Genomic DNA, 22,709 nt, shown 5'->3' with positions numbered 1-22,709 from the left:
AATGATGTCCTTAACAACATGCAGCCTAAAAAATTTGGTTCAGCGGCCCCAATAAGGAGATAAGGGACCGGCCCCTAAAATATTCTTTCTGAGATATCTCAAGAATGGTAACGGATTTCTGAACACTTGTTGAACAAAATGTCTTTATAATCAAATGACCTTTCATTTGATACCATGAAAAAGGGGCTGGACCCTAATATTAGGGGCCTAGAGGACTCTAAAGTCTTTTTCCTATAGTTCTTTACCGAGGGGTATTTCGTAATAGATTATAGAAGCAAATATGTTTATCTAACAGTTATGTAGCCTAAAATTATAATGATTTTTCTCATGTGTTACGTAATTAAGGATTTTTAGGGGCAAAAGTTCAAAAATTTGATAACCTATATCTCAAAAAGAAAAAATATTTTGAAATGCAGTATAAAAGAAAAGATGCTCAAAATAATGTACCTAATAACATGCAACCTTACAATTTTTGTTCAGCGGCCCCAATAAGGAGATAAGGTCCGGCCCCTAAAATATTCTTTCTGAAATATCTCAAGAACGGTGACGAATTTCTAAACACCTGAAACAAAATAGTATCAGGCACTTAAAATGAAGATTCTCTTTTCCTGTTTTAAATCATGTATAGCTGTTAAATAGCAAAATCAAGATCGAACATAAATCTCAATTTCTAAAATCAGACGGAAGACCTCCTCGTTGCTCGCAACGAGATCGTGTCTAGTTATTATTATTTTTTCCCTTTTTTTTGTGCACGCGATTTCTCAGAAACGGCTCGGCCGATCTCAATCAAATTTTAGGATGTGATAAATAGTGGTCTGAACTTGATTGGAAATTTTTTGTATTGATGACGTCACATCCGTTTTTGAGATATTGAGATTTTTCTAATTTTTATATGGGTATTTTGTCTTCTGTTGTTCTCCTAAACTATAAGAGATATTAAGCTCAAATTTTTACGGTAGAAAAAGGAAAGATTGAAGTTTTGCATGATTGTTGATTTGTATGTTTAGCACTACTGGCGCCAAAGCTCGCTATGGCTCGAAAATTGACATTAAAAAAGCGTCGTGAATTTTTGTGTTTTTCTCTCTTTATCTCTTTTCTGGAAAATATTTTGTTAAAACATGTAATGTAAAAAAGGTTTATATTTACAAGACCTTTCTGCTGATATCAAGAAAAAGGGGCTGGCCCCTAATATTAGGGACCTAAAGGGCTCTAAAGTCTTTTATACATAACTCTTTACCGAGGGATATTTTGTAATAAATTATATAAGCAAATATGTTTATCTTACAGATATAAAGCCAAGCAGTAAAACGATTTTCTCATATGTTACGTAATTAGGGATTTTTAGGGGTCAGAAGTCCAAAACTTTGACCACCTATATCTCAAAACGGAAAAATATTTTGAAATGCAGTATAAAAGAGAAGATGCTCAAAATGATGTACTTAACACCATGCAACCCAAAAAATTTGGTTCAGCGGCCCCAATAAGGAAATAAGGGACCGGCCCCTAAAACATTCTTTCTCAGATATCTCAAGAATGGTAACGAATTTCTGAACACTTGTTGAACAAAATGTCTTTATAATTAAATGACCTTTAATTTGATACCAAGAAAAAGGGGCTGGCCCCTAATATTAGGGACCTAGAGGGCTCTAAAGTCTTTTTACTATAGTTCTTTACTGAGGGATATTTTGTAATAAATTATAGAAGCAAATATGTTTATCTTACAGTTATGAAGCCAAGCAGTATAACGATTTTCTCATATGTTACGTAATTAGGGATTTTTAGGGGTCAGAAGTCCAAAACTTTGACCACCTATATCTCAAAACGGAAAAATATTTTGAAATGCAGTATAAAAGAGAAGATGCTCAAAATGATGTCCTTAACAACATGCAGCCTAAAAAAGTTGGTCCAGCGGCCCCAATAAGGAGATAAGGGACCGGCCCCTAAAATATTCTTTCTGAGATATCTCAAGAATGGTAATGGATTTCTGAACACTTGTTGAACAAAATGTCTTTATAATCAAATGACCTTTCATTTGATACCATGAAAAAGGGGCTAGCCCCTAATATTAGGAACCTAGAGGGCTCTAAAGTCTTTTTCCTATAGTTCTTTACCGAGGGGTATTTCGTAATAGATTATAGAAGCAAATATGTTTATCTAACAGTTGTGTAGCCTAACATTATAATGATTTTTCTCATGTGTTACGTAATTAAGGATTTTTAGGGGTCAAAAGTCCAAAAATGTGATAACCTATATCTCAAAAAGAAAAAATATTTTGAAATGCAGTATACACTGTAAAATAAAAGATGCTCAAAATAATATACCTAATAACATGCAACCTTACAATTTTTGTTCAGCGGCCCCAATAAGGAGATAAGGTCCGGCCCCTAAAATATTCTTTCTGAGATATCTCAAGAACGGTGACGAATTTCTAAACACTTGTTGAACAAAACTCTTACACCTGAAACAAAATAGTATCAGGCACTTTAAATGAAGATCCTCTTTTCCTGTTTAAATCATGTATAGCTGTTAAATAGCAAAATCAAGATCGAACATAAATCTCAATTTCTAAAATCAGACGGAAGACCTCCTCGTTGCTCGCAACGAGATCGTGTCTAGTTTCTGTTATAATTTCAGAATCTCAGAGTAGGAGTCACGTGAACAACCTCATGTGTAAATTTATCACCGATACGTCATATGCACAACAAGTGATGACGTATCGCTGATGACGTTCTCTGCTTGTTCATTCCTCGAGCAAGGACGCCATTTTCAATGGGAGAGGAAAATCTCACATTTGCGGACCTTTCGGAGTTTAAAGTGTTGGAAGACAAAATCGATTGCAAATTAGAGAGTTATCGCAAAGAATTACACGAGCTCGCTCGGGAGCCGATTACATGTGATAGTTTGGACGATCGTGATCCGCCACGTGGCAGTGCCCCGATCACTGGCTGCACTGAACAACCCAGTCCCACTTTTGTATGTGCCGCTGGGATAGGCTCGGATACCCAGGGTGAGTTTCAGACATTAAAAGATACTTTGAATAGAGCTTCCATCCGAACTTAAGCTAAATGAATCACGTCAAGGGATCCAACGCGCGGATCAAGGGGTGTACCACGTTTTGACAAAATGTGCTAGATATGCAGAAACTTCCTTAAAACTACTTTCTACAATAGAGCCAGGAACAAAAATTTCCTCGAAAACGCTCGAACAATTCTTTTTGATAAACCAAGCTCAGATTCAGTATCTACAGGATGATTACGCATCCATCTTAGTCAACAGCCAGTTCGACTCGACGACATCAAAACTCTTTCGCGCACTGCAAAAGAACACTTCCGGACTTAACGCCAGTTCTTTGAAGACGTTACGGTCGACGGGTTCCTTATCAGCGGCGGCCAAACCACCACCAACCAGACAGTATAGTGGATTTCGCAATCGTGGATACTATTGGGGTGGATCTCGTGGAGGTTATAGGACGTGACCGGACACGTTCGATCGTTTTTCGCGCCGACAGTTCCCTACCAAAAGAAGACCGGACGACGGTTCTTGACATCCAATATACTTCTTAATGTGTAGGGCGACTTTAAGGAAGAGTATCTCACACTGGAATAAGATTGGTACATCGGATGTTGTTAAACAGTGGATATTGGAGGGTGTGAGGTTGCCTTTCCACGAAGTGCCGGATAACTTTGAACTACAAAATCATACATTGTCCAATGCACAACAATTGTTTATACAATCTGAAATTCACAGACTCATTGAATGTGATTACATAGAGGTATGTGAGAGAAAACCTAAGTGTGTGAGTCCTTTGGGTTGTGTGCCAAAACGAAATGGTAAATATAGGTTGATTACTGACTTGAGAAATTTAAACTCATTTTGCTCACCTCCTAGATATAAGAATGAGGATGTGAGAGATCTTGCATCAATCTTAAAACCTCATGACAAATTCATTTCTTTAGATATTAAAGATGGGTTTTATCATATTCCTGTCCTTCCATTAGATAGAGAGTATTTAGGATTTTGTTGGTCAGGTGTTTATTACAGGTGGAAAGTACTACCTTTTGGCTTGAATTCTTCGCCTTACTTTTTTGCCAAAACAGTCAGACCAGTGTTAGAGTATCGTAGAAGCATTGGTCTTAGAGTTACAGTTTACGTCGACGATTTCTTGCTGGGTGCACCCGACAAGTATATTGTAGATGCTAAAGACCAATTGTTACATACATTAGAAGATTTAGGTTTTTTAATAAATTTTGAAAAGTCCCAATTAAACCCATCAACAAAAATTAACTATATTGGGTACACTATTTCTAATGCACAGAATAAGCTGATCGTAAAAGTTCAGTCTTGTCGCATTTCAAAACTGAAACGCGCCATACGTCGCGCATTAAAGGAAAGATACATTAAAGCGCGTTCGCTCGCTAAGATTGCCGGTCAGTGTGTATCAACTGCGTGGGCAGTCACGCCGGGAAAATTATTGGTGCGAAATATATACCGTTTATTAAGTAAACGAGATTCTTGGGATTCCAATCTTGCGATCGGCGCGGAGGTCGTTAATGAGCTAACGTGGTGGCTAACTGCCGCGATTCACTGGAATTCGCGAGAATTATGTACTCGTCCAGTAGAAATTCAAGTTATTACGGATGCCTCCCACCTTGGATGGGGCGCTGTTTGCAACGGCAAAGTAGCTTCAGGGGACTGGAACACGCGCGTGTCTTGCGCATCATCAAACTACCGCGAAATGATGGCAATTCTATTGGATATCATATCATTTCGAGCGATACTGAAAAACAAGAGCGTTCAAATACTATCGGACAACATTGCGTCGATCGCATACATAAACCACAAGGGTGGGCCGTGTCCAAAACTTTCACAAATAGCCACGTCATTCTGGACAGAAGCGTACGACAATGGAATGTCCATTCAATGCGCGCATATTGCAGGTCGCAAAAATTTTGCAGCCGACTACTGGTCGCGAACACCAGACAAGCACAACTGGATGCTTCACCCCAAACTCTTTTCATACATAAACCGGATGTGGGGCCCACACACAATAGACAGATTTGCAAACTGTCTCAACACACAACTCCCGCGGTTCAAAAGTCGTTACTACGAACCACTCTCGGAGGGTATCGATGCGCTCAGCCAAGACAACTGGCAGCAAGAGAACAATTACGTAAATGCCCCATTTTGTCTCATACCACGGGTGCTAGATGTAGTAAAATCCAAGAGGGCGGTAGCCACAGTTATAGCCCCAAAGTGGCCAGCCCAACCATGGTATCAGAGATTAGTAAAACTGTCGATTACCCCAAAAGTCAAAAACCTATCGGTCCATGGGCGTAGTTCCGGAGCCTTGCCGAAATACGAAATGGCAAATTTATGCCTGGTGGATATTTGGCGTTCGCGCTTAACGCAGTTGGACTGGTCACCTAGAGCAGTAGACAGGTTCGAGCTGTCTTGGGCTCGCGGTATGTTGCGCTCGTACAACAACGTTTTTTTACAGCTGTATGATTATTGCCATGAAAATGATATTAATTTTCCACCAATGAAATCGGCTGGACTTGCTAATTTTTTCTGTGTCAAATCAAGCAAGTCTCACTGTCCTCAGTCAATATTAATATTGCGCACCTTTACAAGGCTAAAGGCTTAGAGAACATTGTACAAGATGAGTCATTACAGCGACTTATAACAGCTCTCATCAAAAGTGGTACAGAATTTCCAATGAAAAGGTCAAAAGTTATGCCGGTGGAAAATTTTAATGAACTTTTTACTACGTGGCCGGAAAACGATACGCTTAGTGTGAAAGATTTAAGGCTGAAAGCGATCACACTTTTAGCACTACATCTAATGCTGAGACCTTCGGATATTGCCCCAAACAATATACTTTTCGACGATATCTCGGGTCATACCCTCAAACAAAACTTTACCATGAAAAACATTGTATTTGAAAAAGATTGTATGAAAGTGACATTTTTTGGTATAAAAAATGACGCTTTGCGAAAGGGCTTTGAAGTACTATTGCCAAAAAGCAAGTCTGTTAAAATTGACCCTGTGCAAACGCTGTATGATTACATAGAAAGGACGCGGGGACACAGGGGTCAGGAAGGCCCTGTGTTCATTTCGTTAAAATCCCCTTATAATGCAATTGATTCCTCAACGGTATCTAGGATACTCGAAGAGGCTATAGTCTTGGCAGGGCTATCTACTAAGGAGTTCACGGCAAAATCTTTCCGCCCCACAGGGGCAACAACTGCTATTGCACAAAATATGAATCCTGAGGTTGTCAGGAAGGTTGGTAGATGGAAGAACCAAGAGGTGTTTTTGAACACTACGTGCATAGTCAAACCCCTAGTGAATATACTGAATCTGTTCTTTGTGCGAAACTTTCATTCATTTTTTTTCCTCAGTAATTAGGCAACAATTGTAATTATGTTTTATTTGTTCAAATAAACTTGTATATATATAATATGTGGTTCACTGTGACGTATGTTTCCATAAATAGGAGTCACGTGAACAACCTATCAGCGATACGTCATATGCACAACAAGTGATGACGTATCGCTGATGACGTTCTCTGCTTGTTCATTGGTTAAGCTGTAATAAAGATGTGTGCGAGGGGAATGAATGACAGTGGGGAGCTAGGCAACAATTGTAATTATGTTTTATTTGTTCAAATAAACTTGTATATATATAATATGTGGTTGTTCACTGTGACGTATGTTTCCATAAATGTATATTTTGCACCAATTGACCATAGGAACAATAGATAACCGCTTCAAGTTATCAAGCCGAAGCATTAAATATTTCATGTATATACCAGCAAAAGTTCAGGGGGAAGGAGCTGCGCAAAATATTTCGAGTTTCTATAATTTATTGCAATATAATAGTAACCGCTTGAAAAAGTACCGTCCTAGCTAGTAGAGCTGTCCTCCCTGATGAACCTACTCCACAAGACAAAATTTACCTCTCGTCACCTTTTAAGTTGGCTTTACAATCAGGCAAAATAGTGCGAGGATATATAAGATGATTCATACCAAACAGATTTTTTGGCAATTGTTATGGTTTATCCTTGCGTCCCCTCTCTTGCAATCATCAAAGTCATTCTCTGTCTTGTGTAATTCTCTCGGGTCCTCATCAGTGCTCTCATAAATAATTCTCTCAATCTTTTCCTGTTCTTTCTTCTTACTAGGTACATGTCCTTCTGTAAGTGTCCCTTAACTGCTACCTCCATCAGTAGTATTCTCACATTATCTCCGACGAAAGGAATCTGTATTGTAGGTAGGGTTCGGTACAAATTTCGCCACCTTTTGATTCTGGCATTGGATTACTCAAATACCCATATGATCTATTGAAGGATAAAATCAGAGAAAGAACTGTGGTCAGAAGTTGTATAAATAACATGATGCTTTGATACCATTATTTTTTTTAGATTTCTGACCTTTGTAACAGGTCTGCTTTTATTAGTATCACCAATGCTCATTTGTTTTTGTCCCTTCTCCAAACATCGAAGTATTTCTGCCTAGATGCCTAAATCTTTAAGCATGGGCAAAGCATCACTAAATCATCTGTCAACGATAAAAATGTCATGTTCACTCAGACAACTCTTGATGTGCGCTGCATCCGTTTTCATAATGTGTTTAATGATTGATGCATAGTTGTTTTTTATGGTCAGCTAAATGTTGTTCTTGAATTAAGACAAAACAGACTGTGGTTGTCACAATTACCATTGGCTTGATCAGCAATATTCCTTTGTGGATGTTGTAAGAGAGGCGTTGGTTTTTAAAGTTGTTGTTCTTAGTTGTGGATGTATAGGTTTCGGATGGGAAGATAGAGATATTCTTCCAGACCCATTTTTTGAACCAAATCCATCTCCTGAAAGATTCTCTTGTCCAGAAAAGAAGAACTGCAGCTCTTGGCATGCAAAAAGGTCAAATACTGAGACATAACTATTTTCAAAGCCCGTTCTTGAAAATATCATACGAATTTGTATTATATTGTATCCTGATCAATGCTTACACTGCGGTATGTCAGTATATTCTTTATGCACGTTGTCAGATCTGTGAATTTTAATTGAAATTGCAATGTAAATACAGATGTATGCCTTCTCAACTTTCGAATATTTTTCTGATATTTTTGGGGAAAAAAAATTGGCAAACTTTAAATTGTGCACTGCTTATTTATCTATGAATTCCCGGTTAAAGGGATGGTTTGTCTTGTTCCGGGCTGCATCAACGAATATTAATGTATTTAAGAGATAGAACAACTACATTACACACCATGCTATGTTTCATAAGAAAACGTTTTCATATTCATTTGTCATTTGTATTTTAAATCGTGATCCGCCTGTCTGTGAATTTTTTGGTCGAGGAAATGTGAGGCAGATAGTGCTCATATATGTGATTTAATTCTTCAGTGGATTTTTAAATTTGCTAAAATTGGTTTGCATGCAGGGGACACATGGTGCCGACTCTTGAGAATGTTCAAACATTTCAGAATAAAACAAGTACAACTTACAAATACCACTATATAAAAAAGCCAGGGATGGTTTCAAAAATTTCTGAAAATTTTTCCTTTTTTCACGGCTCCAGCACCACGCTCCAGTCCCGAGCAACTGCCATAAACTACCATTATTTATAACCAGCCAAACCTCAGGTTCTCCCTTTATTTCAAAATTTTGACCGGGTCTTTCGTTCGAAACTATCCCCTGCCATCTTAGGTGGCAGTGGAAAGTTTTTTGATACAATTCATTGTAGCCAAGGGATGCATGTCTTCGGAACTCTGTAACTAGAATTTCCTCAGTTCCCATTCAGCACAAATACCTTTAATTCACTCTTTATAAGGCCAATCACCATTTTCTAAAGAAAATTATTAGTCAAAACCTGTAAAATTCTCTACATACTGGTTTTTATGAGATTTTAACCCTTTCATATTTTGCTAATTTTTCATGATTTTTCAGCTTTTTAGACCTCCCCCAGCTAATTCCCTGCAGAGGGTTGACCTTCTGTACTGCGTGCATGATGTACTATCACATGTCACAAACTTACCGGTGTATAGTTTACAATGTCCCATCCACCTACTTTTCGTGTTATTTTACCTCCCGTCTGTAACTTGCAATTTCACTGTGTAAAGTCAGCACAACAGTCATAGCCGCCGGTTTCGCATTTTACTTCTGATTCTCATGTACCTAACATAAGGGGCCTACATAGTGCATATCAATTTCAACAACAGAAACCCCTCTAACCAATGATAATCATTAAAAATCATTTCATGAATTTTAGCAACACTCATAAGCCTTCAAGTACAGCAACTCTCAATTTTACAAAAATATTGAAGGGTACTTTATTCGAAACTGTCCCTTGCTACCTTAAATTAATGGCATATATTGTTAACCCGTACCATAAGCCAGTCTTGTGTGATGCAGACTCGACAGTAAAAGTACAAGTCTATCAGGATTATAGCCTTTGTTTATATATATATATATATATATATATATATATATATATATATTATATATATATATATATATATATATATATATATATATATATATATGTGTGTGTGTGTGTGTGTATTTACTCTAATAATGATAGAGAAATCACGTTGTTAATGGTATTCAATATTTGTATAACTCTCGACCCCAAGTTATGTGTTTCTGTCGTTCTTCTGTAGATTCCTTATCTTATGAAAACAGCACTTGTTCTTTTTTATGTGAGTGGCAATCACTGCTGAATAGTCTCTGAGCGTCTTATCTAGGTGCGGTCACAGGATCTTTTACTACAGAGCTTGTTGGAAGTCTGTAGCACCAGCACTAGTTTCTTGGGGAGTATTGGTCTCTACAAGGGGTGAAAGCTCCCAGATTCAAAGCCGGCCTCTGGTCTGTTGTTATCCGACGTGTTGGTCTCCAAGTACAGACTGCACATCCGTCTCCGCCTTCCCACCAAGCGGCTCACCCTTCTCGCGTAATGTCGTTGTCTCGCAAGCTCTCTGTATCATTTCTTCCACTCGGCCGCAGAGGGATTTAGTTTCTGCTACATTCCCCTTGTGAGGGGCGCCTTTAAATTAAGGCAGCTCAGAGTGAAGCTCGTGTCTGACATCCCAACCGTTGTTTCAGGCAGAGGAGTAGCAAGGCCTTGTTGAGGGTTCATGTCTCCGGTACTCTAGATTTCCTGTGTGTTTGACAGCTGAACATTTCATGAGCAGAACCTACACGTAAGACACAATACACTTGCGCAAAGGCTGTGTAGCGTGTACTGACATGACCAAGTATCAGGCGCAATATTAAAGAAATACAAGCATCGTTGCTTTTATTTGTGTGTGTAAAATATACAAGAGAAATACATAAAATTAAGTTTATAATGTATCCATTTTAATTTTTAATATCAACAATAATTGTTCAATTGTAATTTGAATTGTAGCGGACAATACACGGGCGATAATACCTTGCATCGTCTTTCGGTGAAATTTAGAACACTGCTCTGCGTCTTACCAACCCATTCAAGCCTTTCATCAGTGACACATTAAAAATCCAAGTAGATTTAATTCACCTTTAAAACTTAACCATGTTAAGGTAGTCAATCCATAACTGAGGCGAAATTAACAATTCTGATTGATATGAACTACATTGAATATCTATTTTAGAATTAATGATGAGGTCGACATAAATCAAACTCGGGAATATGTATGCACTCGATTGAATGAACTTTTTGCACTTGGAACATTGTAAAAAAAGTTGTCTGTCCCTTGAGAACAATTTAAATTATTCATTTATTAAAAATATGTACGGTAAATAATGATTTATTTAGCTTTGTGAAAGAATAGAAAAGCTTTTACAGCTATTTACCGAGGGATTTGTGAGAACAAATTTTGTGCTATAAAGATATATTCAAAAATGCATTTTTGCCCATAGACTTCAATGTTAACTTCAAGATGGGATAAATTTGTTAATATTCAATTTTTTTAAAACATTTTAAAGATTAATCTTTATTAATAAATAAACCCCTTAAAACCACACTAAGATTTTAGTAATCAAGCTTGCAATCTATTTGATATGAAATATGATAGTTATGGATGGACTACCTTAATATATCTGCGCATAAGTATTGTTATAAACTTATGTCCTGACTTACACTTTCATCTTTTCACTTTTGAAACCCCCCATTTTTTTTTACAATACTTTTATACGCCTCTGAAATATTCAGTTCATATATGTGTGTTTGTTTAACGTATTAAATATGTATTTAACATTTTATTTAATAAATATTTTTAAATGTAAAGAGAGGGAGGAAGAGAGAGATAAAGAGAGAGAGAGAGAGAGAGTGAAAGAAATGAAACATATTGAAAACATGAACCGCCCGTATCTTCAAAAATGCCAGGAAAATGTCACATGACCTGGGGTATCTTGCACGATATAACCACGGGAAGTTGTGTAATAGTAAGTAAAAATTATTTGTAAAATAGACTTTTTAAAAACTTTTTTGTAATAATTTCATTCTTAATCATGATATTGGAAATGTAGAAAGATTATGTCCAACAGTTCGTTAGTATCATTTTGTCATTTTATATAAACGGCTTATACAATTGTGATGTATGTTATTCATCAATATTTTCTGAATTGTTATAGGTTAAAGGCAATATACTTTTGTTTCTCAGTGGTTGATAAGTTTGATGGTAAATAGGAAGGTAGATGCTGCTTATAAAAGTTCGGAAGGGATGCTGAGCAAATTTTTAATTTGACTTTCTTTAAATTACCTTCAAACGTGTCAGCACGCTGGAGTTAAGACAAATGTCTCCTCGCCACTGGTCAATTTGCATGTGTTGCAGAATTAATACTGTCCACAGGCGGCATGTCAAAAGTTGCGCATTTCCCCCAGAGCTTACAGTAAACCGTTCTTGAACCCTGCACCAACTCTAATGCGATTTATCTCCTCTGGCTATGAAAAGTAATATGGGTGTAAAATTAAGGCCAAATATAATTAATATTTATATTCTCATCCTCATTTGCAAAAACCAACAACGATGCCCGTGCCAGTAACAATCATGAAACTGCAACACCGCTTCAGTTGCTTCGTCGTATCCGTCGTATCAGTCGACTGGAAAGCGTCTTATTTTCTTTGCCTTACACGAATTGAGTTTGTGTTTAATGGTTTTGTATTTCCCACAGTAAGACAATCAATCCAACCAGTCATATGCAATGGTATATTTATCATATATATACATGTAATAAATGCTGCTGCATTTCTGTTTCTTCTTGGGCGGCATGTTCTCTCGCTTTCAACTATGTCAACTATACTACAAAAGCGTCAAAAATGGGCGGTATATGCCCCCTCTGACTCGCACGAGCAATCGTTCCATAGAACGTACAATCGCACGTCCAATCGCATTGGCGCACGTTCAATCGTCCGATCACCTGGTCTCTCGCGCGATCCTATCTTATTATCCTTGATGAGTCGCTTTAGACGCAAGATATATCGCAAGATATAATGCATTTACAACGCACAACGCTTGCCTAGATCTTGCGAATTACGTACAAATACTTTTTCAAATGCGATTATGTCGGCAACAGTTTACGATTTATATCTGAATTTTTTCGGTCGCACGAATATTTTGTCGCTTCTGCTCGTGCGCCAATTGTGAAAGTGGCTTAAGGGAAGGGGGTATAACAATGCGGGCCTTGTATAGAATAACTTTTTTCTGAACTGGAAGTATTCTCGTAGGACAGGTTATGTCATCAGATAGGTGCAGTTGTTCTGGTTTTCGTGCTGGGTGGCGCGAGAGGCAACCAGCTGCAGGTTGCCGCACGCCTGGGAAATGAGTGACGCGAAATCGATATCGCAGTGTTTTCTCATTAAGGTTTCAAAGTCGGGAATTCGGAATATCCTCTAGGGATCTGTCTCAAAGTATTTCTAAAGAGGTTTGTGATCATCAGTGATGATGAGATTGTCTCATCCAAGTATAAAGTATCTGGCCTTATCCAAACCATCTGCAAAAGCCAGGGCGTTACCCTCTATGAGTTCATATCTTGATTCAGCTTGATTGATGAATCTACTCCCGACAAGTGTGAATTTCTTGCTTTATGTGCAGCAAAGTTGATCTTGTCCAGGGCATGTGCAGTGCTTTTGAAACAGCCAAAATCCAAAGCCAGTTTATGCCTAGTCTGTGGCAAAAACATAAGACGAGTTCAAGGATTAAGGGTTTTTTTATTTGAAAAACGCCATTATTTAACCCCAAGGACTAACAGATTATTTTTAAAAACTTTTTTATAAAACAAAATGACACCCCAAATCAAGCGCCAGGAGTTCGGCCTGCTGGTTTATAGGATGAAAGAGCAGTTTTTAAAAAGTAAAACATGACGGACGGACGGACCAGTGAAACAACAATATACCCTTTAGAAAGTGCAGGTATAATCATGGAACTGATACTTTATACCTGTATAGATGTAGCTGTATTGTGAAACTTCTAAAACCAATTAGTTTTTGCATCACTGAGTTTTTCATTTCATATATTATTTAAAGTAGATATCTTCAAGTGGCTTTGTTTAACCACAATGAGGTTTATTGATCAAAGTAAATGAAAACGTATTGTCATTGTCACCTTAGCATGTTTTCTGATTATTTATGAAATATTCATTTTAACTTTTCATGCCTACCATTAGTCTACATATCAAGAACGTTTATTAAAACAAGAGGCCCATGGGCCACATCGCTCACCTGAGGAACAATAGGTATGATAAAATCAGCTTAATGGAGTCATAATACAAACTATCTGGACAATGTACAATAATACATGTAGATCCTGTACAAATAAAATCCATTTTCCCCTGGATATTCTTCTGTTTATAATCATTAGTCCCCTTTCTGACAGGATGATTTTATAGTCATATCATATGTTGAGTATTGCAGTTCTCAAAAAGATCCTTAACAATAGTTTATATATCGGATATAAACGTACATCAAACTCTGAACCTTCTCGTGAGGCCAAAGAATTGTCCTGGGGCCAAAGTCTTAATAATTATAAAGAATCATCTGGCTGATTAGTTTCTGAGAAGATTTTTAAAGATTTACCCTATATATTCCTTTGTTAAACTTTGACCCCCCACTGTGGCCCCACCCTACCCCTGAGGGTCATTATTTTCACAACCTTGAATCTACACAACCAGAGGATGCTTTCACACAAGTTTCAGCTTTCCTGGCTGATTAGTTTTTGAGAAGAAGATTTTTAAATATTTACTCTGTTTATTCCTATGTAAAACATCGACCTCCCATTGTGGCCCAAACCTATCCCCAGGGGTCATGATTTTCGCAAATTTGAATCTACACTACTTGAGGATGCTTCCACACAAGTGCCAGCTTTCCTGGCTAATTAGTTTCTGAGAAGAAGATTTTTAAAGATTTACTCTATATAATCATATGTTAAACTTCGATCCCCCATTGTGGCCCCACCCTACCCCCGGGGGTCATGATTTTCACAACTTTGAATTTACACTACCTGAGGATGCATCCACACAAGTGTCAGCTTTCCTGGCTGATTTGTTTCTGAGAAGCAGATTTTTAAAGATATACTGTATATATTCCTATGTAAAACTTCGATCCCCCATTGTGGCCCCACCCTACCCCAGGGGGTCATGATTTTCATAACTATGAATCTACACTACCTGAGGATGCATCCACACAAGTGTCAGCTTTCCTGGCTGATTAGTTTCTGAGAAGAAGATTTTTAAAGATATACTGTATATATTCCTATGTAAAACTTCGACCCCCCCCCCCCCCCCCCATTGTGGCCCCACCCTCATGTGAGCTAAAAAGATTAAGTTTACAATACAATAAGTTGTTAAAGTTGGTTTCTAGAAGAACAGACTTTGAACATTTTCTTAATAAATATTGACAAATTTTTTACTGTTTTAATCTTTAGTTTTTAAGATCTGTGTACAAACATAGAATTGTGAGCAAATCTTTGTATCTTGCTTATAATTCGAAGCTTAACACTCAAATATGGTTAGTAAATAGAAATTGTAAACAATTAAACACAAGAAACATGCACTATAACAAATAAAGAACACAATTTATTTTTTCGAAATGAATCATATATATATATACATGTATATACCTACATATTTCCGTCAGCGATATCAAACTCTATTTAAACTGAATAAACTCGAGAAAATGTCGAGCATCTCAACAAAATCTATTGCATTAATCTACCATTACGCAAAAGAAAATGCCGAATTACCGATAGAAGGAATTGTATTTCAGTACCCCTACATCAGATTTTGCTTAATTTGCGCAGGTAAACAGTTAACTGTTTGATTTACCGAAGTATCTGTTTGAATTGATACGTAAAAATCACGAAATACCTGTAGACGATAGTTTCCAGGTTTAAAAGCGTAAATAATGAAAACGAAACGAAAATCCGAACAAGCTATAACACCAACACACTTGTTTGATCCTTGTTGGAACAATTAGAAAATTAATTAATAAACAATTAAAACAGAGGGAAATGCACTTTAGTACGTTGTTAAAGCATCAGATTTTATCATTTTCGCAGGTAAACATTTACCGAAGTCTATGTTCCAAATACAAGGCGATTGTTTCCCAAGTTAAAAAGCAAAATGAAACGAAAAAATGAAAACAAGCTAAAACCAACATCACAAGTGAAAATGACAACGCGTTGAAATATTTAACCTCAATTTACTTCACAATAATCGGCACCAATGTTATTTCCATGTTTCATAGATTATATTCGCACGTGAACTGTTGCACAACAAACTGCCAGCTTCAAACAAAGAACCTCGTTTTCGAGATGCGGTAGACTGGCGATGCCTGTCATAAGACCAGTCTATCGCAATGAATTGCCAGTCTACGATATATGGAAAAACGATCCATTCTTTATAAGTATTTTCGCAATTATCTCAAATTTGGAACAGAAATCGCCTATATTTTTTGCAATTTATATTTTCCTTTCCTTAAGGATGATTTATGCTAAATTACGTTAAGATTAACTCGGTAGTTCTTGAGAAGAAGATTTTTAAAAATGCACCCCCCTTTTTCTACAGTTTCAAGGTTTTCTCCGCTTTGAATACAGATCAGACTTTTATTTCTGCAATTTATATTTGCCCTCCCATAAGGATGCTTTGTGCCAAATTTGGTTGAAATTGGATAAGCGGTTTTAGAGAAGAAGTTCTAAATGTAAAAAGTTTACAGACGGACAGACAGACGGACGGACAGACGGACGACGGACAAAATGTGATCAGAATAGCTCACTTGAGCTTTCAGCTCAGGTGAGCTAAAAATCAATAGTAATACAAAATCTAACTGGCCCTAATTTTTTTTCTAAAGTTCGCAATTCAAGTTCGTCAAGGTACGAAAAACTACTTTAAAATTGTTCAAGGTACAAAACACTACTTTATTTTACATGAAACCTTATCCTACATGTACATTACAATGCAACTATCTAAAATCTTCAGATGTCCGTGGGTTTTATTCAGTATCCTTGTGTCGTGTTATGGCAGCCTTAAAACGGGCTTCTCTCTACTTCAGCGTGGGCACAGACTGGACAGGAAAGTAATCAAGTCCTACGCAGAAATCAGTTTCCTGGACTGTGTGACTGAATGCCTGGTTACACCGCGGTGTAAATCTGTTAACTATTTCAAAGGGGCCAATTTTTGTGAAAGCAATTATGAAAATAAGACGACAGCAGAGACAAGGTACATGGAGAGTGCTGGTTGGGTATACAGTGAAAAGGAGCACTGGCCAAAGGTAAATGTGTTAGAATCCTTAAAAACAACTATTTATACTATGTCTCAAGATATTTGAGCAGCAAGACACATTTTCTTAGATTATTCGATATTATAAACAAATCAGGGGTAAAAAGATGTTTATTTAATAGAATGAAAATATCCGAAGATTTCTCTATTCAAACGCCTTTTCTAGCTTGTAAGTTTTCAATACACGGCTTAAGAAATCATAGCAACAGACATGAAAGAAGCATGCCGCATTTTAAATCATTGATTTCAATTGCACTTCTTACACAGGTATGTTTATTTTTATCAAAATCGTCAAAATATGCTGCATGAATATCTTGGGGCAGAACAGAGCTTGATTATGCATGTAGTGTATGGTCTTTGCCACTTTTTAAAAATCATTTAGATCTTTTGAAATTATTTATTTTCTTGACAAGATAACCCGAAATATATATTAAACATTCAATTGTACAACTGATTTTAAAATCTCCGTTGTGGTTTGAATTGTTTCTTGAATTCAACTGTGTTTGACAAACTGTCAGACAAACATGCTCGCATATATTTTTAATCTAAATCCATTATTGCAATTACCAAATGAGCAAAAACTGGTTATCTGCTTATTGGAAGTGTTTCAGATGTTGATTCAGATTTCACTAGGTGATTATATCTGCCAGAATAAAAAAAATTTACTAAAAAAAAGTTGCTTTTGAAAATGCATCAAATCAACTGCTCTTAAAAAGACTGGGTTATTCAAAACAGATGATTTACTTTTTGAGTATGACACATATAGGAAGAAAAATACTGAATTTGATCATACTAGAGGCTTAATAGGGTCTGTAAGTCTCGTCAGCTGACCAACGGGATTTGACGAGATTATTAACTTCCGGGTACCTCGAGCGATATGGCGTTATCGATATTGTATTGGGCAAACTATGTTGAGGGTTTAACAAAGATTAAAAGGAAAAGTGAAGCTGCAGTTGAGTCTCAGAGGGTTCTCCGTTTCGCGTTTGACGAGTTGCGTGTCATTACTGCCAATGTTCAAGCATCAATGAGGGACACATCATACAAAGTTCAGGTGCGTTGTTGATTTGTTACTCACGTATAGGCTTATTCTCTTTTGAGAAGTGGACAGGCATAGCCTACATCTTAAAAGAGAATTAGTATAGGCTTTTACATATCTTTTACTCTTTTGATAAAAAAAATCATTAACATTTCGAAAGATTGCTCCTTAAATGATGTAATCATACTTGAAAACAAAACAAACCATTTTTTCTAACGTTATCGTAAATGCATAAACAAATCTGCAAGCAAGCACAGACATACCTATATATCTGATTATTGGATAATTCTATTGTAGCACACGTATATGATTAGATTGTGTGTATGAATTACAACAGATTGAGAAAGATTAAATTTTTCGTCTGTTGACAAGTGTAGGTACATGTACATGTATTGTATCTCTTTTTAATGTTATAATGCATTGCAATAGATATTCCTTGAATCTGAAGATAACGGTGTGGTGGAGTCATCATCATGCGAGTGTCCTATGGGGAGGTATAAGTGTCATCATGTGGCAGCAACTCTCCTTTATGGGCAAGTGTTCTGGTATATCAATATATTATTGTAAAATGTGGTTAATGTTTGAAAATCATTGGACAATCTGTTCACTTTTGATGTGTATTAGATGTCAACTCAAGTTAGTAAATAATGAGTGAAAATTCTTCAGATATCATTATAAAATGCAACATGCATTTCTCATAATTGCTGTATATTCAGTTGTTTTTCCATCAAATATTTTTTACCATAATTCTTTATAAATTGCAGATATAAGAAGGCAAGCAAAACCGACATATAATGCAGCTGGTTAAAACATCCAAAGTCAGCACAGCCAAAGGTGACAACAACCATGGAGGAATTATTTCCACCAAAACAACCAGGATACAGGTACATGTAGTTTTTTTTTATTTTCAAAGCAATGTTTCAACAAAAAATACTTGATTTAAGTAAAAATTGTGGATATTTATATATCTAATATCACACACACACTTATAGAGCCTTAAAACGTGTGGTGACGGATGGAGACCAATTATATTTTTATAATCAACTTAGCCAATTAGGCAGATTGACAGGTTCTCCCAGTTCATGTTCAATTTCTTCCCTTTTAATATGTTCTCACGTTGGATGTATTCATTGTCTTTTTTTTTTAAACTTGATTTGTTGGGGGGGGGGGGTGTTGACTTTTTTTTTTCAGATTTATCATTATAAGATACTTTTTTGTGTATCTGGAATTTTGATATTAAATGTACTTTGATATTAGTGTTATTTTTTGGTTGTATTAAGCCATGGCTGTTATAACAATTTACTAAAAATGAATCAGACAAGCATATTTGTATTGACACAAATGCTTGCAGTATATTTAATTTCAATATTTGTAATGTCAAATGTCAACGAACAAAAACCGAAGGTTCTTATTTAACAATATTCTCATAAGTTAATGCCAAGCAGAAACATGCACTTTGTGAATTTTATTTCAGACCAAAATATTTCTGATTTAATTTATTTATACAGCAATGCACTGGATTCTGTCAAAAGAACCCACAACTGAAGATAGTCCTGTTGTCTTGATACAAGAACTATTTCAAAGTAAAGATTTCTTGGATGCTGAATGCAAGGAATCCTTTTTAAGGCATGTTTAAACCTAATATTTTGACAACACTTTTATATTGCACTGTATCAATAATATTCTAATCAAGCCCATGATACATATATCAATCACTATCTAATTAAAAACCATGATTATAGGGAGAAGCTTTCAATGTCCCCAGAGCAAATAATCCAGACTGCATGGACCACAATAGGGCAGAGGGAAAATACCTTGTGGGCCAAAGTTCGCAAGCTGCGTTTCACAGCATCCAATTTTGGACAAATTGTTACAGCTGTTCGAAAAAACAGGTATGATTTTCAAAAAACCTCATTAGTAAAGATGCATTATTAAATATTTAAAGATACTTAGTTTAAAGATATCAGTTTTTCTGAATTTTTAAAATCACACACTATTGAGAATATGATGTAAATTCTTCAACAGTAGCCCTGAACATATTTGAAAAAGCCATATATCTTACTTCGATGATTTCTTCATTTTAATGATCTACTTGAAAAAAATAAAAATAAAATTGACACAATATTGTGCTATTCAATAAATGATAAAACTACGGTAGCTTTATTTTATTTTAGAGTATGTTTTTTAAAATAACAAGATTTAGATCATTTCAAAATCCTTTCAAAATATTTTAGGTTAAACATGTCCTTGAAAAAAAGACTACTGAGTGCATACAACTTGGAAAAAAGAGCACCAATCCAATGGGGACTTGCCCATGAGAAGACTGCAATACAAGAATACTGCAAGGTCTTTGAAGTGAATGTTTTAGAGACAGGTAAGTTTTTTTTAAGGATTTAATAGTTTATTGAGTTTGTTTGAAATTGTCATTATATTTGTGCAATTATAAATTGTTAAAAAATATGTTAAAACATTATTTACCATTAATTCTAGATAACCTAATTATTGACGACAATCCCCGCCTTTATATGTTTAAGACACATCATCTGAAAGTACTAAAAACTAAATACAGCACTGCATGCATTGTTCCTAAACACACACAATTCCTTTAATAATTTGAATAACCATTATTAAATATTGTTGTAGGAATTTGGCTTCATGAGTCTGGGCTACTTGGAGCCTCTCCAGATGGCTTTGTTCAAGGAAATCCAAAGAACATCACTGAACGAGTCCATCAACAAGAAAAGAACTCAACATTGCTGTCACCTGACATTGTTGAGGTGAAATGTCCATTTTCCGCCAGATCAATGACAATCAAAGAAGCTTGTTCAAATGTGAAGGATTTCTTTCTTGGTAAGCTAGCTAAAAAACCTATAAATTTATATTGTATGGGGATTTAATCTTGAATTGTGCACATTTATTAATAAATATATTGTAATACAAATGTACTTATATGAAAATATACATGTATGTGTCCTATTTGAGCTTTATTGAAGATTCATTGATGAAATATTATCAAAAATGTTCATGGTAACATTTCAATAACTTGCACTTCATTCTGAATATTGAAGTACTTTTATGACTAAACCTCTTATTTACATGCTGTCACTGCTATTCTACATGTACATGTAACTAATATATGAAATGACACTTCCCATTTCTAGATTGTAATCCAAGTGATAATTCACTTCACCTCAGAACACAACATGATTATTGGCACCAGATCCAAGGACAGTTGTACCTGACAGGAACACAGTGCTGTGACTTAGTAGTGTGGACTCAGGCAGACATTCAAGTTGTTCGTATCGAGAAAGATGCATCATGGTCATCAAACATCTTGAACATGATCGAGTTTTATTATAAAGTGTTTCTGCCAAGTTTATGATTCATTTTGTCTGTTATTCTTTGTCTGCATGTCTGTGGTATAATAAATAAATAAAATAAATGAGAAAATGGTTCAGTAACTTTTGTTAATCAAACCACAAGCCACGATACAGAGTTTGCATAGTTTTTTTCTTATGACATGATGTACATATTGGCTTTTGTTTGCGACGATGCTATACCAATAGAATTAATTAAACAAAGAATCTTAACTTTATTATCTCACATGTACATATGCATAGAAAATATACTACACTGTGTTAACTAGAGGGTTGCAAATTCTAGATATGCATTTATTAACATAAGCATTGACCTACTGAATAGGTTCTTCAATGTCATACTTTTCTGCAATCTCTTTCAAAAGGGGAGCCTGTAAATTAACAAGGGCCACACAAAGTTGAAATATTTTAGTGGATAGGTGTCTATACTGTGACGGAATATGGCTCAGAATTTCAAAGTTCTTTATTCTTTCATTTGCCCGCTCCACATGGATTCTGCTTCTGCCTATTTTATAGCACAGTTGAGCTTCTTCCTTAGTGAAATGTGATTTGCTAGTGAGGAAAGGCGGGATATTTAGGGTGACACCATTTGGAAGTTTGTCAAAAATGTTGAATCCTTTGTCAGCCAGGATCATATCACCAGCTTGCAGCTTCTCTAATATGCCACAATGGTCCACTATTGCGGAGTCTGAGGTTGATCCAGGATAAAGATCGGAACAGAACACAAGAGCAGCATTAGGTGCAACACAAGTTAAAGCCTTTACTGTGTGGCGACTCTTGTAGTTACTGTATGCCAGTGACTGGCTATTCATATCTGTTGGGATGTCGTGTCACTTCTGTGGCGTCCATTGCAATTCTAGCCGATGAAAATTCTTCAAATGACTTTGGCATGGATCCTTGGCATTTCAGTTGACTTGGTATTCCGACAGCTTTCATGACCCCTTCAAACAAAATTTCATGCAGGGCATGCACAAATGTGTTGATAATATTGGACACAGTAGCACGACTAGTGTTGAACCTCTCTGCTAAATCAAGGTCCCTGCAGTTGAGTCGTAACTTCATTAATGTCATCAACAACTGATCGCTGACACTAAAGTTCACCACAGTCCAACCACCATAATAATTGAACGGGCCCATTCTCTCCACGAGGTTCTCCAAAATGTAAAAGGTATCTGCAGAAAATGATGTATACAGCAGCATCTGTACAAAAAGAAACCAACAACAACAATCACATTTATGTTATTAAAATACTGTTGAATAAAGTTTTCAAATATGCAAGCCAATAAGGAAATCTTTATACATGTACTGCAAAAATCTATAGTTTTCATTGTAACATCATTAATTATGTTCCCAATTGTCATGGACGGTTTTTTAAGCTTCAGCATGTTAATTTCTTGCTGCAACTTTACTAATTCCTCTTCCATATGTTTAAGGGATGCTGGAAGAATAACAACTGTTTACAATATATAAAGTCCCTAGTATACATGTTTATAAATATACAAACACATAGAAACACTTTGCTTGGAAGCATAAAAACACCGAT

General features: G+C 36.2%; 1 protein-coding gene and 1 pseudogene across 1 annotated transcript; one reads left to right on the top strand and one right to left on the bottom strand.

Annotated features, from left to right (window-relative positions):
* Positions 1–17,581: 17,581 nt before the first annotated feature.
* On the top strand, positions 17,582–21,241 carry LOC136274770 (uncharacterized). The gene is made up of 8 exons (XM_066082406.1): positions 17,582–17,804; positions 18,219–18,322; positions 18,554–18,673; positions 19,298–19,415; positions 19,532–19,681; positions 20,024–20,163; positions 20,433–20,639; positions 20,951–21,241. The coding sequence occupies exons 4-8, from the start codon at positions 19,300–19,302 to the stop codon at positions 21,169–21,171; spliced, it is 834 nt and encodes a 277-aa protein (XP_065938478.1). The 5' UTR covers positions 17,582–17,804; positions 18,219–18,322; positions 18,554–18,673; positions 19,298–19,299; the 3' UTR covers positions 21,172–21,241.
* Positions 21,242–21,281: 40 nt separating this feature from the next.
* Positions 21,282–22,390, bottom strand: LOC136274738 (uncharacterized; annotated as a pseudogene).
* Positions 22,391–22,709: the final 319 nt, after the last annotated feature.

Source organism: Magallana gigas, chromosome 1 (genome assembly GCF_963853765.1).
Source record: "Magallana gigas chromosome 1, xbMagGiga1.1, whole genome shotgun sequence".
Classification (NCBI taxonomy): Eukaryota; Metazoa; Mollusca; class Bivalvia; order Ostreida; family Ostreidae; genus Magallana; species Magallana gigas.
Note: the sequence above shows the minus strand (reverse complement) of the source record. Positions and strands in the feature narration are given on the sequence as shown.

Coding starts and splice junctions, on each gene's coding strand:
- LOC136274770 (XM_066082406.1), top strand. CDS start 19,300: ATGCACTGGATTCTGTCAAAAGAACCCACAACTGAAGATAGTCCTGTT. Junction 19,682..20,023: donor ACAGCTGTTCGAAAAAACAG/GTATGATTTTCA, acceptor AAAATATTTTAG/GTTAAACATGTCCTTGAAAA. Junction 20,640..20,950: donor TGTGAAGGATTTCTTTCTTG/GTAAGCTAGCTA, acceptor TCCCATTTCTAG/ATTGTAATCCAAGTGATAAT.